Source organism: Rattus norvegicus, chromosome 7, assembly GCF_036323735.1.
Source record: "Rattus norvegicus strain BN/NHsdMcwi chromosome 7, GRCr8, whole genome shotgun sequence".
NCBI classification, from domain to species: domain Eukaryota; kingdom Metazoa; phylum Chordata; class Mammalia; order Rodentia; family Muridae; genus Rattus; species Rattus norvegicus.
In genome coordinates this window covers 23,085,691-23,102,519 of record NC_086025.1, presented here as the reverse complement: position 1 = coordinate 23,102,519, position 16,829 = coordinate 23,085,691, and the positions used below count along the sequence as shown (strand labels likewise).

The following is a 16,829-nucleotide window of genomic DNA, read 5'->3' as shown; positions in this document are numbered from 1 at the left end:
GGGTAAAGGTACCTGCTGCGGTTAGGTCTCAAACCTAGGGCAAATGGCTGGCTGAGGTGCCTAGGTAACGTACCAAGGTGGATGCTGGCTGCAGGTTCTGCAGCAGCCCTCAGTCCCTACCAGTTGCAGGGCCCTGGCTGGCACACCCGCCCCCACCCTGAACTCTCCAGCCCAGACACTGGGCAGGGCTTCCACCCCATCCCCAGCTCCTCTGGCCACAACTATTTTGGCTACACCAGTCTCTCGGTCCAGGCTGCCCCTCTTGGTTGGCAGCTCCTTTCCTGTCCCTCCTCTCCTCACATGGCCCAGCTCAGTCTACCCATTTCCTCTGGATCGTCCCAGATATGACCACCTCTCCCTATGCTCTCCCTTTTGTCTACAGTAAGTCTTCTCCTCTCCCATACCGAAGAGCAGGCACGTCCTTCCTTCTTATTTCTTTGTTTTCCCATTCAGCTGCCAAGCTTGACGATGAGTTCAATCTCCAAGACCACATGGTAGAAAGAGAGCACTGACTTCCAAAAGTTGTCCTCACCTCTGTGCATGTGAATACACGTGTACATACACACATATACACACATACATACACACATACATATACACACATACACATATGTATACACACATGCATACACACATGCATATACACACATACACATATGTACATACATACACACTTACATATGTGTAAATACATATACACACATACATATGTGTACATACATACATATACACAGATACATACACACACACACCACACATACACATACACACCACACACACACACACACACACACACACACACACACACACACACACCAGAGGACACTAACAAAGGTGTGAAATCGGGAGATGACATCAGGAGCCCTTCTAACATTACATGCTTGTTAGGAGACATAAAATGAAAACACATATATTACTGCTCAGTTCTTTTATTTCTGTCTTCATGAAAAAATCATCCTTGTTTTAAAAACATTAAAAAGGCTTTTTTAAAGGAGCTGAACTTTTTATACTGACTTGCTGGAAAGAGGTTAAATTGCAAACTGATTGTCCTATTGCTGTGCGTCCCAAACACAGATGCCTTCCCAGCCCTGTGCACAGGAAGGACGGCACAGAACTCAACACTCCTTGGAAGAGTGTTTAATCAGGGCAAGAGAAAAGTCTGCAACTTCATGACTGGCTCCATTAACATGCCTGACGTAATTAGTGTTATCATGATTCCTTTATCAAAGTGACTAATAGATTCAGTGAGATTTCAATAGTCCCCCATCTAGTGGCTTTGCAATGATTCTACCTTCTACTTTACCCACTAGCTCATCTCTACCTCCAAAGAGTTTATAGAAGTACTTTATGTTCATAAGTTACTGTTTACATGACTATTTTAATTATCATATAAAAAAAGGAATGAAGGAAGGAAGAAAAGAAAAAAAAGAAAAGGAAAGGAAAGGAAAGGAAAAAAAGGAAACCCTAGGGCAGAAAAGCATTGCCCCTCTGAAGGGCAATTCAGAGTGAGAGAAGCAGAGGGAGCTGAGTTCAGACCCTGCTCTGATCCCTGCTCTGATCCACAGCAGGCAGGCTGTGTCCATGACAACAGCACTGGTCCTTGCAGCTCACCTAATGACCACAACACTATGAAGGCACTGTTCCCACCTAATGACATCACAACATGGTGAGGGAGGCGCTGTTCCTAGACCCGTTTTCTAGAGACAACAGTGGCTACTTGGATCTGGACCACACAGGAAGCGATCCAAGCAATCCACTGGAGAACATGAGCTTCAGCGCTCAGTCAGAAGTGGGGGCAGGACACTAGGACAGGATCCAGAGTTCTCTGAGTGCTAGCACGCTCACAGGCAGCAGCCCTCCAAGGCCGTCTCCTGGTGTCTGCTAAGGGACAGTACCAGGTGGCGGCTGGAAGCAAGGGCTGGTTGCAGAGCCACCTGGTTACGGAGGGCCTGTTCGCCTGATCCTGGGGAGAATGACTGGAGGCGGGCGGTGCTTTAGATGGAGTGGAACGAACGATGATGAAACGTTAAAACAGAAGAACGTCGAAGCTCCAGCCAGCAACGAGACAAAAGGGCATTTTTGCCAAATGCTGTTCCTACAACATACCTGCGTCAATCCACTGAGAAGACAGAAAATAAGCTGAACCAGATGTTCAGGGTCTAAAGCCAACTGGAACTTTGGCTTTCTCGGATACGTATCTAGTACCAGGGGATGGTTTCCCCACAACTGTCATATCTTCAGAGCTTCCCATCTGGGAGGGGACAAACTGCAGGTTTCACAGCTGGGTTTCCAGGTTACCCATTACACCCCAGCCCACTGGTGCTGGACCAGGCTGAAATCACACCCCGTGTGCATAAGCTACTCCCACTATATGCTGTGCTGCCTTTAACCCTCTGCTCTGGGGTCCTCAGGGAGTCTGCCAGGTGACTTCCCTAGTGACCGTCCCAGTGTCTGATAGCCTCCAGAACGATTCCCAGGTCACCCTTCCTGCATCCACAGCGCATGAAAGCCATAGATAAAACCTAAGGAGGGAAGGACGGGGATGGGCAGAGGAGCTTAACGGTCAGCACCATCTGCTGCAGGGCATTTGGTCACACTGTGAACCCCAAGACTGTGAACTGGAAAAGTCTTGTTGTGATTGTGGCTCAGCCCTGCACACGCCTTTAACCCAAGAACCTTCTGCAAACAAGAGCTAAATAAAGTCAAAGATCAGGTCAAAAGGCACAGCAAGCAACCAGTTGACAGGGAGTGAACATAAGAAAACCCAGGAAAGAGAAAGGAGGGTCTGTGAGTTGAAGGGTATTCAAGGCAGCAAGGAGAAGAAGGAGCTCTTCCCTTCTGGGACTTCGGTAGGAAGGTCGGCTGGGTGCTTTCTCTGCCTCTCTGAGCTAGCAGGTTTTCACTCACATCTGAGTCTTCGTTGGTTTGTCATTTAAAACAATAGCCATCGAAGACAGTAATGTTCAACACAGAGAGCTTCAAAATCAAAGCAAAGTCCTGGTTTTGGCGGGGGAGGGCGCCAGGCTCTGGTTGGAGACAGAGATTATAAACATACTTGTTATGTAGTATTGGGGGGTGGGAGGTATAACCCCAGAACTGAAGGGATGGAGCTTGCCGGCCAGACAGTCTACCCCAGCAGTTCTCAATCTGTGGGTCACAATCCCTCTGGGGATCTAACAACCCTTTCACAGGGGATGCCTATGGTTATCGTAAAACACAGATATTTACATTACAATTCATAACTACAAAATTACAGTTATGAAGTATAAATGAAAAAAATATAATTATGAAGTAGCAATGAAAGTAATTTTATGGTTTGGGGGTGTCACCATAACATGAGGAAATGTATAAAGGGTCACAGCATTAGGAAGGTTGAGGTCCACTGCTGAAGCTTAATTGAGCTCCAGACCAATCAGAGAGCCTGTCTCAGGGGACTTAGACAACATTCCTGAGATGACACCCAAGGTTGTTCCCTGGCCCCACTTATATACAAACTTGTACATATCCATGTATTTGCACACACATGAACACTCATGCACACACATACACATAACTAGGTTCTAGGTAAGAGTCACTTGGAAAGTTGGAATGGACCGAAACCTGCTTCTTCATCCTGCAGCCACTCGCTGCAGGGCTTCTGTAAAAGGGCAGGGCCTGGGCATGCATGCACAGGGCTGTCTGCTCTTCAGACACCACAGGGGTCAAAGGGAAGAGGACAGGAAGGTCTCTGCAGCCTTACCCTGTGTTCGTTGATGAGAAGGTCCCGGGCAGCGTTGAAGATGAGCGTGTGGAGATGTTTGGAATAGAACACCAGGGTGTAATCGTAGTCGAAGCCATATATCTCGATGTCCGACAAGCTCATCTCATTGTTCGAGAAAATGGCATCTGGATTCAGCAAGTTGTTCATGATGGAGGGAACCAATTCTAGGAGCAAAGAAAAGAACCTGTCATCTCCTGGGACAGACAGGGGTCGGATGGCGTCTAGACAAAGGGAGCAGTTTGCACATCCATGTGATGTCTGGAACAGGCAGATCCCAGGCTGGGGAGGCAGCTCAGTGGTAGAACACTTGTGGGGAGGGAGGAAGAGGAGGAGGGAAGAAGGAGAAAGGTAGGTTTGTGGGGACAGAAAAGAAGACTAGTGGCTGTGCCAGATGGGTGAGGAGGTGACTGTTACTGTGTCTAGAATTTCTTTCCAGGTGGTAGAAATATTCTCAATTTGATTGTGGTGACGGGCACAGCAGAATGCATTTCATGAATATACCAAATCCATGGGTGGGGCTCCTAGAGTCCTCATGTGAGTTCAGAGGAGTCTCCATCATGCTGATGAGATTGTCACTGAGAAAGAACACGTGATACAGTGCCTCAAGGGATCAACATTTTTAAATATGAGAGAGAGAGAGAGAGAGAGAGAGAGAGAGAGAGAGAGAGAGGTTGATCCTAACATTCAATGTATTGGCTACCCATGTCTCCATATATATCCTATAAGGCTGACCTTACTACACACACAAGCCTGTGTGTCAGTCTCCATAGTTCATATTCAACCACAAGCTCACATCACCGCAGACGCTGAGATCTGACCTCAGGCTACTACGACCTGACACTTCAATATATGTATTATATATGTACGCCATAACCAACCTGACATTTGACTCATTTAATTCCTTCCTACTTAATAATAACACCTTTGTGGTGAGCAGATCACTTCTTTCAGCTGCATTAGGGGTGGGGTCACCCCATCCAACATCGGGGTCCACCAGACAGGGAAGCAGTTTGTACTATAGCAGGTCTTTCTGTTTGAGGGGCAGCTATGACATCACTTCTTTCTTAAAGGGATTCCAAAAATTCCTTCTACCTTACCATTTCCATGAGTTCAAATGGACCCTTACCGCGATCCGATCTGCAAGGCAAGGGAGGACTGTGGCTCAGGGCTGTGACTCAGTGGCAAGAGTACACGCTCGCTCAGCATGCCCAGAGCCATCTGACCCCCAGCACTGAAAGTACAGCCTGAAGATGAAATAGAGGATGTTAGTGGTTTTAGCTCTGCAGTGTGTTGGAATATTTCCCTGTATTTATTCCCCCAAAAAATAATCCATTTAAGCCATGGATTTTTAACAACCTATGATTTTTAACAACACTAAAGCCATGTCCACTCCTGCTTCTGCTCTCACCCCATCCAGACACCATAAAGATTGTTCACAGACTCTGAAGACAGCGTCCCCACAGCCATGTTGGTAGCCTGCACAGAAGACAGAAGAGAGAATGTATGACTGCAAGAGTGTGTGTATGTGTACATGTGTGCTGTGGTGTGTGTGTGTGTGTGTGTGTGTGTGTGTGTGTGTGTGTGTGTGCCCCTGCACTGCCCCCAGCCAACCAATCGAATGTAAAACTGTATTTTTAAAAACAAAAACATAACTAAATGAACGAGTCCGCCCATTATTTTTACGTCTTTTGACTATGAGCAGTTTCCACTAAGGAGTCATCTTAGTAATCAAGCCATGACAACCTTATTGGTCACGTGACCAGACCCCTACCAGGGCAGAGTCCCAGCTATAGTCCTGAAAGTTACAGCCCTTGGCAAACCCAGCAGAAGTTAGAAAAACCTCACAGACCTTCGGTCAGTGGCAGATGGCTACCCCCTGAGGTGTCTTCCCCATACATCAAATTAAAATCCCACTAAGACCCCACACAGTTCCCAAGCCAGGCATGAGTGAGCACAGTTTTGCCCACACTGACATTTCTACAGAACTCCCCAATAAATGACACACTCTCATTAGCGTCCTTCATTAAAAACAACAGACAACTGCCTTGGGTCTCAGGGTGAGGGCGGTGGTGGGTGGTTCTCTGTCTCATCCGCAAGTGGCACGGCTCGGAGGGCAGTAAGACTAACGTGCAGAAAACAGGAGGCAGGCAGTTCACGAGAACTGACTCCCAGGCAGGGAGAAGTCAGCACTGCCTGGTCCTCCAGATCTGATACTGAGGATCCTTGTTATGTGGCCGGGTTGCTGTAGGTGATGCTATTTCCTGCGTATGACAGATTCACCCAGATGACGTAGGTGAGCCGGATGGCTTATGGTGTGCCCAAAAGCTCCCCTTTCACAAATGACCTTTGTGTGGGAAGCTCCAACAGCCTGCTTTAGTTTAGGCTTATATTTAGAAAAAGCACTGGCAAGAAAGCCCGAAAGGCAGTACATGAGAAATGCCCCACAGGTCAGCCGGGTGGAGCCACCCAAGGCTCCCCAGAGCTGGTCACCAATGGGCTGCCCATCACATGAGGGTCATCACCTCCACGCCTGGCTGTGTCACATGCCAGTCTTCAACACAGGCACAGGGGAAGCATCAGAAGCCTGAAGGGACCTCAGCTACTCTCTAATGTGACGTCATGAACAGACTGCCCCTCTCAGTCACCCACTGGAACTAACTGCAGAGGTAGACACGGGAGTGAGTGTAATGGAGAAAGTGAGTTCCTTTTGCACACAACAGAGACAGCAAGAGGTACGACTGGTGCTGGGAAGTGGAGCGGCAGCTCTGTGCGCCACAAGGCACAATGGGCTGGAAGCTGTGTCCCCCAGTAGATAATATGGCTACTGTGGGTGATGCTATTTCCTGAGTATGACAGATTCACCCAGATGACGTAGGTGAACCAGGTGGCTTCTGGTTCTCTATCTACTAATCCCACAAACCACTAGGAAATGTGCTAAACAAGGTAGGGTAAATAATCCCAGCACCTAGAAGCATGGGGTGTGGGGTGGGGTTCAGCCAGCCTGGGCTACACAGTACCATAACCCTGTTTCAGAAAAGAAGTTGCAGGCATTCTGTTTTGATTTGGGCTTGTGGTTGTTTACTGTATTATGACAAAATAACGCATATAACAAAATTTACCGCCCTAATTTTTTTGTTGTTCTGTTTTGTTCTTTTGGTGTTTTTGTTGTTATTTTGTTTGGTCTTTGTTTGAGATTTGTTTGTTTGTTTGTTTTGAGACAGGATTTCTCTGTGTAGTCCTGGCTGTCCTGAAACTCACTCTGTAGACCAGGTTGGCCCAGAACTCACAGAGATCTGTGTGCCTCTGCTTCCTGAGTCTGAGACTAAAGGTGTGAACTGCCACTGCCCGGCCATCCTGATTATTTTGAAGTGTAGTTCAGTAGCTCACCCTCTGGAGTCCCACTGCCACCATCCAGCTCCAGAACTCTCTCTTTGTAGTGGCTATTCCTGGTTGTCAACTTGACTCTATCTGGGATGAACTACCATCCAGAATTGGAGGCTCATCTGTGATCCGGACTTGAGGCTGGGAGACACAAGATTCTGACCTGGATCTTGGCATGGAAATCTTGAGGCACAGTGGCCATGAAACGCTTAGGCCCAGGTAAAGTAACACAAGCCTTTAACTCCAGGAGACTGAGGCAAGGAGATCTCGGAGTTCAAGGTCAGCCTGGGACAAAACAAGTCCCAGATCCAGGCATGATGATGGTACACACCTTTAATATGAGCCACACCTTCTGCTGGAGATCTACATTAAGGACATTGGAAGAAGAAAGATTCACTCTTCGTCACCTGCTTGCACTTACGTGCCAGCACATCTGTTGGAACCTACTTCCACAGAAGACCAGCTCAAACAACCAGCCTCGTGAGACTGAGCAACTACTAGATTCTTCGACCTCCCATCCACATCTCACCACTGCCGGGACTATTGGACTACAGACTGTAGTCATCACAATAAATTCCCTCGATGTAGAGAGACGTTCCGTAAGTTCTGTGACCCTAGAGAACGCTGGCTAATACAGTCTTGGAACACTCAAACACCGTCCCCCTAGATAACACCCCACTGCACACCCACCCCCAGCAGCAACACGGCTGCACGTCTCCGAGAGGTTGGCTGCTCTTTAGCACCTCACACACGCAGGCTCGCCCAGCACCTGCCCTGCACGTAATGTCTACTGCTCATCCATGGTGACGCACCCACCGGGTCCTCCCCCTCCATACTCACCCAACAGCGCCCATGTGGAGAATGACCCGGGAGGTTGGTTCTCTTCTGCCATTGGGTCATACATGCCTTCACCCACCGAGCCGGCTCACCAACCCTCTACTTATACACTGACAAACTTCCATCCTGCTTTCCTCAAAGCTGTACACTCCTCTGTTCCGCTTTTTTAAGATTCCCCTCAGAATATCATTCATTGACTCAATTCTATCTTTACCGCTGACAGGAAAAGAAAACGAACAAAGGCAAAACTTAGGTTGAATCCGGTGTCTTCCCTCTCTATTCAGGCAAATATTTTAAATTGCCTGGAGATCCGAGCGCGAGAAGTACAACTTCGGCCAACCTTGCTTGTTCTGCTTCATATTCAGAAATGCTAAGCAGCTCCCCATTAATAAAAGCCTCCAGTCAGGCGGGGCTATCAGTGTCAGTCACAGAGCAAACGTAGGGAGAGCGCCAAGTGGAAATCCACGGCCTGGTTCTGTCAAGGGATTTCCTCACACAGTCAAAGGCAAGATGACTGTCATTCAGCTATTGGGCAGGCAGCCTAGAGAGTCATAAAAGTTGACAAAGTGGGTACTAGGGAGATGCTCAGTCAGTAAAGTGCCCGCCACTCAAGCAGGAAGTGACCCCCAGCACTCCCGTGAAAGCTGAGTGTGGGTACACGGGCATTTGAAATCCCAGCAAGGTGCAGAAGGAGGGGTAGATCCCTGAAACTCATGACTAGTCTACCTGAACAGATGTGTCTCAGGTTCAGTGACACATCTAAGGTAAAAATTTAAGGTAGATCTAGATCAAGGAAGACACTGGATGTTGACCTCTGACCTCTGCATGCAAGTACTTACATACATGTCTCAAACACTCACACAAACATGTACATGTAATGGGAAGTAAGTGAGAGAACGAGAGAGCAAGGGCGAGAGAGCGAGAGAGCGAGAGAGCGAGAGAGCGAGAGCGAGAGCGAGAGCGAGAGAGAGAGAGAGAGAGAGAGAGAGGAGAGAAGAGCAAATCCGTTACTTCCCCTGTCATTATTCCAGATGGAAAGGTGAGTTTGACAAACGGGGGTCCCACAGCTGCCAGGGATAAGCAATGTTTGCAGACTCTGGCTCTCTGGCTCTCCGTGCTCAGCCAGTGTGATTTCGCCATCTCAGACCTGTGCCTGACCAGTTGGCCTCTCTTTCCTAGCACAGGGGGTAAGGGTGGGGTGGGGGAGGACTACTCATCTCCCCCCCACACCCCATTCCTGGTTCTGGCCAGCTTTGCTCAGCAGTTCCTGAGAAAACAAAGGTGGCAGCCATCACTTTGATGGCAGTACAGATGTGACAGAGAAGCCCCAAGATGAAGAATCCCGGAAGGCCCAGTCACTCCAAGGAGGTGGGGTGACCTTGGCATAAATGAGAAATGAACTTTGAGTAGCGCTGTCTGTAAGAACAGCTGACCAGGGCCTGCCATTCTTCCACTGCCAGAACCGTGAGGAACTCGTCCTACTGGGCAAGGCCTCAGTATGATTCCCTTCCTGACTCCAGGGAGCACGTGCGTGGCCAGCCCAAGACACTGAGGAGTCTGGAGCAAGCACAGGCTATCTCCTGCCTGTCAGTCTGGCCAGGTGCACTTCTGGGTCTGTCTGGTAACTTCACGGACGAACCAATTTTTTTTCTTCCGGCTTTGGGCACAGAGAAGATAATTCTGGAGGGGCTGGGGATCCTTACAGAGAAGCTGGAAAGAGCAAGGTCGGAAGCAAAAGGAACCGCCAAAGGACATCTCGAGGCCAGGACCACGTCACGTCACACTTAGAGCAAGCTCTACCTCTGACATTCCAATACCACGAGCCCATAAAATGTCTTCTCTAGGTTCATTTTATTTCTGTGGTGCCAGGAGTCCAACCTCAGCTTCTTCTGAAAACACTCTGGCTTTGCACTTCAACTAAGTCGCCTTAAGTTTTTAACTGCTTTTCAAGGACGTTTCAGCTGCTCCAAAGTATTTCTGCCTGGAATTTTGCATTTCTGCTCTGCATTAAAGGTTTTCCCTAGGGGTTGGGGATTTAGCTCAGTGGTAGAGCGCTTGCCTAGGAAGCGCAAGGCCATGGGTTCGGTCCCCAGCTCCGAAAAAAAGAACAAAAAAAAAAAAAAAAAAAAAAGGTTTTCCCCAGCCTCTCAGGATCTTAAACTGTTCTTCCACAGCTATTTCAACCGGACAAGTGGTCTGCGGTCTGTGACTCCACCACACACGGCTGAGTCTGTGTCAAAGTCTGCCTTTCCACGGATACTACATGGAAAGAACCTCAAGGAAGGTTTTCTCACACAGAATGTTGCAAAACATACACCATGCACAACAGTTTAATTTTTTTTAAATATTAAAAAACATAAAAATGTATAGATATAACGTAACTTTCCAGATAACAAATTTTTTAAAATCCAAAGAATATGTTGAAAAGTATTGGCAGATTTACAAAACAGAGGCATATTAGACAAAAAAGAAAATTTCAAAAACAGAAATATCCTTAATACATTTTAAAGTCTATAAAAAAAAGAAATTAAATAGCTAATTAACAAATGTTCAACCCAAATGTTTAAAAAAAAAGTAAGTAAAACCACACACAATCTACTGTCCTGATTTCACATACATGGTTTTGTATAGGAAGCAGGTGATCCTTGCCTAAGAAATAAAAATAAGACGTCAGTTTCCTCCTGTCTGAGTTTAGGGCATTCTTGTTGCTAGTGCTGTCTGCTTTTGGTAAGGATGGAAAGAAAAACTGGGGCAGGGCTGGGGGCGGGGCTGGGGCAGGGCTGGGGCTGGGATTGGGGCTGGGGCTGGGCTGGGGCTGGGGCTGGGGCTAAGGCTGAGGCTGGGGTTGGGGTTGGGGTTGGGGTTGGGGCTGGGCTGGGGCTGGGACTGGGACTGGGGCTGGGGCTGGGGCTGGGGCTAAGGCTGAGGCTGGGGTTGGGGTTGGGATTGGGGCTGGGCTGGGGCTGGGCTGGGGTGGGGCTGGGGCTGGGACTGGGATTGGGGCTGGGGGTGGGGCTGGGGCTGGGACTGGGATTGGGGCTGGGGCTGGGCTGGGCTGGGGCTGGGGCTGGGGCTGGGATTGGGGCTGGGGCTGGGGCTAAGGCTGAGGCTGGGGTTGGGGTTGGGGTTGGGGCTGGGCTGGGGCTGGGACTGGGGGTGGGGCTGGGGCTGGGGCTGGGGCTAAGGCTGAGGCTGGGGTTGGGGTTGGGGTTGGGATTGGGGCTGGGCTGGGGTGGGGCTGGGGCTGGGACTGGGGCTGGGGCTGGGGGTGGGGCTGGGGCTGGGACTGGGGCTGGGACTGGGATTGGAGCTGGGGCTGGGCTGGGCTGGGGCTGGGGCTAAGGCTGAGGCTGGGGTTGGGGTTGGGGCTGGGGCTAAGGCTGAGGCTGGGGTTGGGGTTGGGGCTGGGGCTAAGGCTGAGGCTGGGGTTGGGGTTGGGACTGGGGCTAAGGCTGAGGCTGGGCTGGGCTGGGCTGGGGCTGGGGCTAAGGCTGAGGCTGGGGTTGGGGTTGGGGCTGGGGCTAAGGCTGAGGCTGGGCTGGGGCGGGGCTGGGGCTGGGGCTGGGGCTGGGGTTGGGGTTGGGGCTGGGCTGGGGCTGGGCTGGGGCTGGGAGTAGGCTGGGGCTGGGGCTGGGGCTGGGGGTGGAAGTGGGGCTGAGACTGGAACAGGGGCTGTGGGTGGGAGTGGGGCTGGGGCTGGGGCTGGGGCTGGGGCTGGGGCTGGGGCTGGGGGTGGAAGTGGGGCTGAGACTGGAACAGGGGCTGTGGGTGGGAGTGGGGCTGGGGCTGGGGCTGGGGGTGAGGCTGCTGCTGGGCCTTGCACAGTTTCAGAACAGAAACTGGCATTTTGGAAAGTTTCTGGAAGGTAGTTGGCCATCAGCACCAAGAGGACTATCGTCTTCCCAAAGCATATTATTAATAAGACATTGCCAGCAGAGGAGGAAGCTGGCACATGCTAGACAACTCTCGAGATCAACCTGACAGAAGCCACAATCCCAGAAACATTATGATGACATTTTCCTGATGTAAAGTTATGATTTAACTTTATTTATGAATCAATTTATATAAATCGTTTAGTTATGCCAGGCATGGGACTGCGTGTTTGTAATTCCAGCACTGGGGAGGCTCAGGCAGAAGGATCAAGAGTTCCAGACTAGCCTAGACTACATGAGAGAGCCTGTCTCAAAAAGTCAAGGGCTGAGAATATAGCTCGTGGGTGGAGTGATTGCCCAGCATCAAAGGATGACCTCAGGTTTGATCTCGGTACCACAAACAACACAAAATGACTTAGCTCTGTTTTTTTGGTCATATGCTAGATTTAAGCTCTTTTCTAGGGGAGGCAGGAAAATAATTTATCAATTCAAAAAGCCTTGCAGAAGACACAGGACCTTTTTCCTAGTGCATTTAGCAGTTACAAAAAGCAGGCAGAGCCTCTTATTTTCTCAGTACACCGGCCGGCTCTCTGCGGATGTCCACAGCGCTCAAAGGGCCACGGTCTCGTAGTAGGCGCTGATCACAGGCACTTACACTCTGTATGAGGCACACGTAAAACAGCAAAGACAGAGCTCAGTGCAGGCTCCAGTAACTACGCTCAGTCTACAGAGGGGGACAGAGAGATGACATAGGTTACTAATTCAGGTCACGCATCTTATGGTATGCAATCTGTACTGGCCTGAACGGGAGTGTCCCCCATCGGCTCATCTATTTGAATACTTAGTCCCCAGTGGGTGGCACTAATTGAAGAGGTTTAGGAGATGTGGCCTTGCTGGAGAGAGCATGTAGCTGGAGGTGGCTTTGAGACTTAAAAGCTTCATGCCACTTCCACTTCGCTGTCTCTACGTGGTGCCTGTGGTTGGGGTACAGTCACTCGGCTTCTTGCTCCTGCCACCATGCCACAGCCATGTGTCCCCTTTAGGACAGATTCTTATTACTCTAAGCCAAAATAAACTTTTTTTTTCTTTAAGTTGCTTTGGTTATGGTATTTTACCGCAGTAACAGAACAGTAATTAGTGCACAATAAGTTTCTAAGATTTTACTTTTTCGTTTTTAATTTTTTGAGACATGGAGGTCTCTCCATGTAGCCCTTGACTGAACTGGAACTCACTATGTAGATCAGGGTAGTCTTAAACTCACAGAGATCCACTGCCTCTGCCTCCAAAGTGCTGAGATATAAAAGTGTGACCCATTGGGATGGTTTGTCTATGCTTGGCCCAGAGAGTAACAGTGTTAGGATGTGAGACCTTGTTAAAGTCAGTGTGTCACTTCGGGAGTGGGCTTAGGACCCTCATCCTGCACCATGCCTGCCCGGATCCTGCCCTGTTCCTGCCTTGATGATAACTCTGACTGAACCTCTGAACCTCTAAGCTAGCCCTGACTAAATGTTGTCCTTAGAAGACTTGCCTTCGTCATGGCGTCTGTTCACAGCAGTAAAAAACTAACTAAAATACCCACCAAGCCTGGCCCAAAATATAATTCTATATTCCTAAGTCAACAAAAGATTTAAGATACAGATGTCCCTTGGCTCACGGGATAACACCCTACAGCCCATAGTAAGTTTGAAATATTATAATAGAAAATGCATCTGGCCAGTCAGAAGAGTGGCTTTGATAGGACACATTCAAAGCCACTTGGAAGGTTTATAAGGTTTGAATCAATCCCCAGCATTGAGGGCTGGGAGCATTTAATAGATTTTACCTACAGGAAGCCATAGCTCAACCTAGCCTACACCCAGTGCAGCCTGAGAGCACTTCGGTTAGACTCCAACTAGACAGATCACAACCCAACATGGCACCCTGTTGTGTAGCCCAACTCACGGCTACAGACTGATCCTCTCACCATCCCTTCCGAAGCATCCCAACACTTATATGAAATGACACTGACAGGACCAAAGCTCTCAGCCTCCCGCTTCTTCCAGGGCTCTGCCCAGCAGCTGCATTGCTGACTGACAGGCTCATTGTCCCTCCCACCTCTTGGCCAGAAGCCTCTCTTTACTTCTGCTTTGATGTCATCGCTTTACTGAGGTACAAACTGTGTGCAAGGAACTGCATATCCAGCATGGAATCCAAAACACCGAAGAGTGTTCCTCCCAACCCTTCAGCCCTCCCCCTCCCTTTGCCCCTGCTGTTATGGGGTCAGATTCCTATATTCATCTCTAGAACTTTCTACAAATGAGGTCATCAGACAAGGCATGGTTTTTTTATAGCCTGGTTTTAGCACCTACACGTCTCCTGTTGTCAGCACAGTGCAGGGAATGAGGCGAGAGTTATTAGTTAGAAAGCCCAGGTTGTCGGTGGGTGGAGGAAACCAGCCAGCTTGTAGAATGCTGGCAGGGGATACAAAGGGTTGGCTCTTCCTGGGGGACAGACAAAGCAGACTTCCTTTACATGGCTTCTGTTCATCTAAGGAGAAACTTTCGCCTCTCCAACAGGATTCCGCATCATCTCCAGCAACCCATGATGAACAGAATTACTCATCTAAAAGAAATTGCTAACGCACATGACATTTATATTACTCCCACTGAAAGTTAAAATTGCACCTTATTACTCTGTAATATCTGTGATTCCCACTGCGCCACAGAAACCCATCACACTTCCTCAAGTTCTGGGGGAGAAAAGCACACACTGAGATGAGATTAAATACAATAATGGCTTGGTGGCAACCTAATCTTAAGGTAAGTCATTTATCAGAAAAAATAAAGCTAACTGCTCAAGAGAAAAGCACATTTAGCTTCAAGGGACAAAGTTTCTTAGAAGAAAACAGAGCCAAAGATGAAACGCTCTTGCCCCTAGGGTACTAAGACAGAAAAGGAAGGAACATCAATGCCTTGCCATAACCACACACTGGGTGACCTCACAGTCAGGGTCTCGGTAAACACAGGGATTCCAAAGGCAAATTTGATCTGCAGAGGACCCAAAAACAGGGCAGCTGGTTTTCAGCTAGCAAGCCACTGAGTGTGGGCAAAAGCCAAGCACACAGTAGGTTCTTTGTAAACTCCTGTCCATTCTTTTTCTTATTCAGTCATTTCAGAGTCTTTTCCCTCAGGCAGAGGTACTCGACATGATCTAGGAATTGTCTCTTTCAAGGGATCTTTGATGAGGAGACAGAGACACGATGTCACCTTCATTCCCCTAACCTTTTGGAGACCTCAGTTTAGGTCAAACAGGGACTTGTGGCTTCAACACAGAAAAGAATCTCAGTACTAGCTGGAGCTTGACCTTTTATTGGAAGCATTTTAGTTACTTCTTGAAAGGTCCCCACAAAGAGGCGAGAGCGAGCAAAACTGCACAGCAACAGAGACCCTCCTTGACTGCCCGGGTGGGCCCTACCGTAATTGCAAGGTTTGCATGGAAATGGAAGCCAGGCAGGACCACGTGACCAGGGAATGAGGAGGTGTAAGGAGCTGCAAGGGCAAAGATGGACTCTTCCCTGAGCCACAGAGGGGAACGCAGCCTTGCCAACAGCTTGGCTTCCGCCCAGGGATCTGTTCCAGAGCTGTGGGAGCGCAAATGTAAACCCTACACCATGCACGGTATGGAAGGGGACAAGAGCCACACACAGAGGCCGGCTTCTGCCTTTGTTCTCTTCACCCTCAGCATACGGTGGCATCTCCCAGAGGCTCTGTGGTATCTGTACTACAAGTGACTGAATGCAGAATCAACCAGAGAACCCAGACCCTTCTGCACATCACAGAAACTTACAAAACTACAAAAGCATGCTGATCCCCTAAGCTTTTTTATTTTGGAAAACCATTTTTTTTAAATAAACGTAAGTCATGCTTGGCTGGGCGGTGGTGGCACACGCCTTCTATCCCAGCACTCAGGAGGCAGAGGTGAGTGGATCTCTGAGCTAGAGGCCAGCCTGGTCTATACAGTGAGTTCCCAGATAGCTAGGCCTACACAGAGAAACCCTCACCCCCAAACACATACATATATACATACATACATACATACATACATACATACATACATACATACATACATTCATACGTCATTTATGTTGACAGGTAACTATTTATTATTACACTAAACAAATCTCTAAGTACTTTTTTTTCAACCTCTCCATTTTAATTTCAATGTACCCACAAATATAATTCCATATAAAAAAGTTTCCAAGAAGTATGGGGGCTCACAGAGACTAAACCACCAACCAAAGAGCAAGCCCCTACACCTATGTAGCAGATATGCAGCTTGGTCTTCATGAGGGTCCCCTAACAACTGGAGTAGGGGCTGCCTCTGACTCAGTTGCCTGAATTTGAATCCCCTTCCCCTAGTCGGACTGCCTTGTCTGGCCTCTGTGGAAGAGGGTGTGATTAGTCCTGCTTCAACTTGATGTGCCAAGATGGACTGGTACCCATGGGGGGCTTCCCCTTCTCTGAGGAGAGGGGGAGACTGAGAGGAGAGGAGAGAGGAGAGGCATAAGAGAGAGAAGGGATGTAATTGGAATGTAAAGTGAATAAATAGATTGATTGGCTAAGGTGTTAGGAGTGGTTATGATGCAAAGTCCTCAACCCAAGACCTCAACTACATATGCCAACCATGTACTGAACCCCTAAAAACTATTCTCTGAGGAAATTAAGTTTATAAAATGTTCTAAAGACAAAATGCTGGAAAAGGGCTGCCTTAGCTATACCTACCTTGCCTACTATTCCAGTTAAAGGGATTACCCAACTGATGGTAAACACAAGACTTTGCCAAGGGGCTAGAGAGACTGCTCAGTGGTTACAGGCACCAAGTGCTCTCACAGAGGAGCAGGATTTAGTTCTCCACACCCACATGGCAGCTCATAGCCATCTATAATTCCAACTCCAGGGAACCGGATGCTTTCTTGTGGCCTCGGCTGTCACCAGGCATAC

At 48.7% G+C, this 16,829-nt stretch overlaps 1 protein-coding gene across 2 annotated transcripts in view; it reads right to left on the bottom strand.

Moving 5' to 3' along the window:
- Positions 1 to 16,829, bottom strand: part of Nt5dc3 (5'-nucleotidase domain containing 3) — a 56,822-nt gene that overhangs the window by 32,380 nt on the left and 7,613 nt on the right. For both annotated transcript variants that reach the window (XR_005486729.2, NM_001134887.3), the window contains exon 2: positions 3,740 to 3,924. Coding sequence is in view for 1 of the 2 variants with exons in the window: in NM_001134887.3 (NP_001128359.1) it covers positions 3,740 to 3,924 (185 nt within the window). In the remaining variant the exon portion in view is untranslated. The remainder of the gene's footprint in view (positions 1 to 3,739; positions 3,925 to 16,829) is intronic.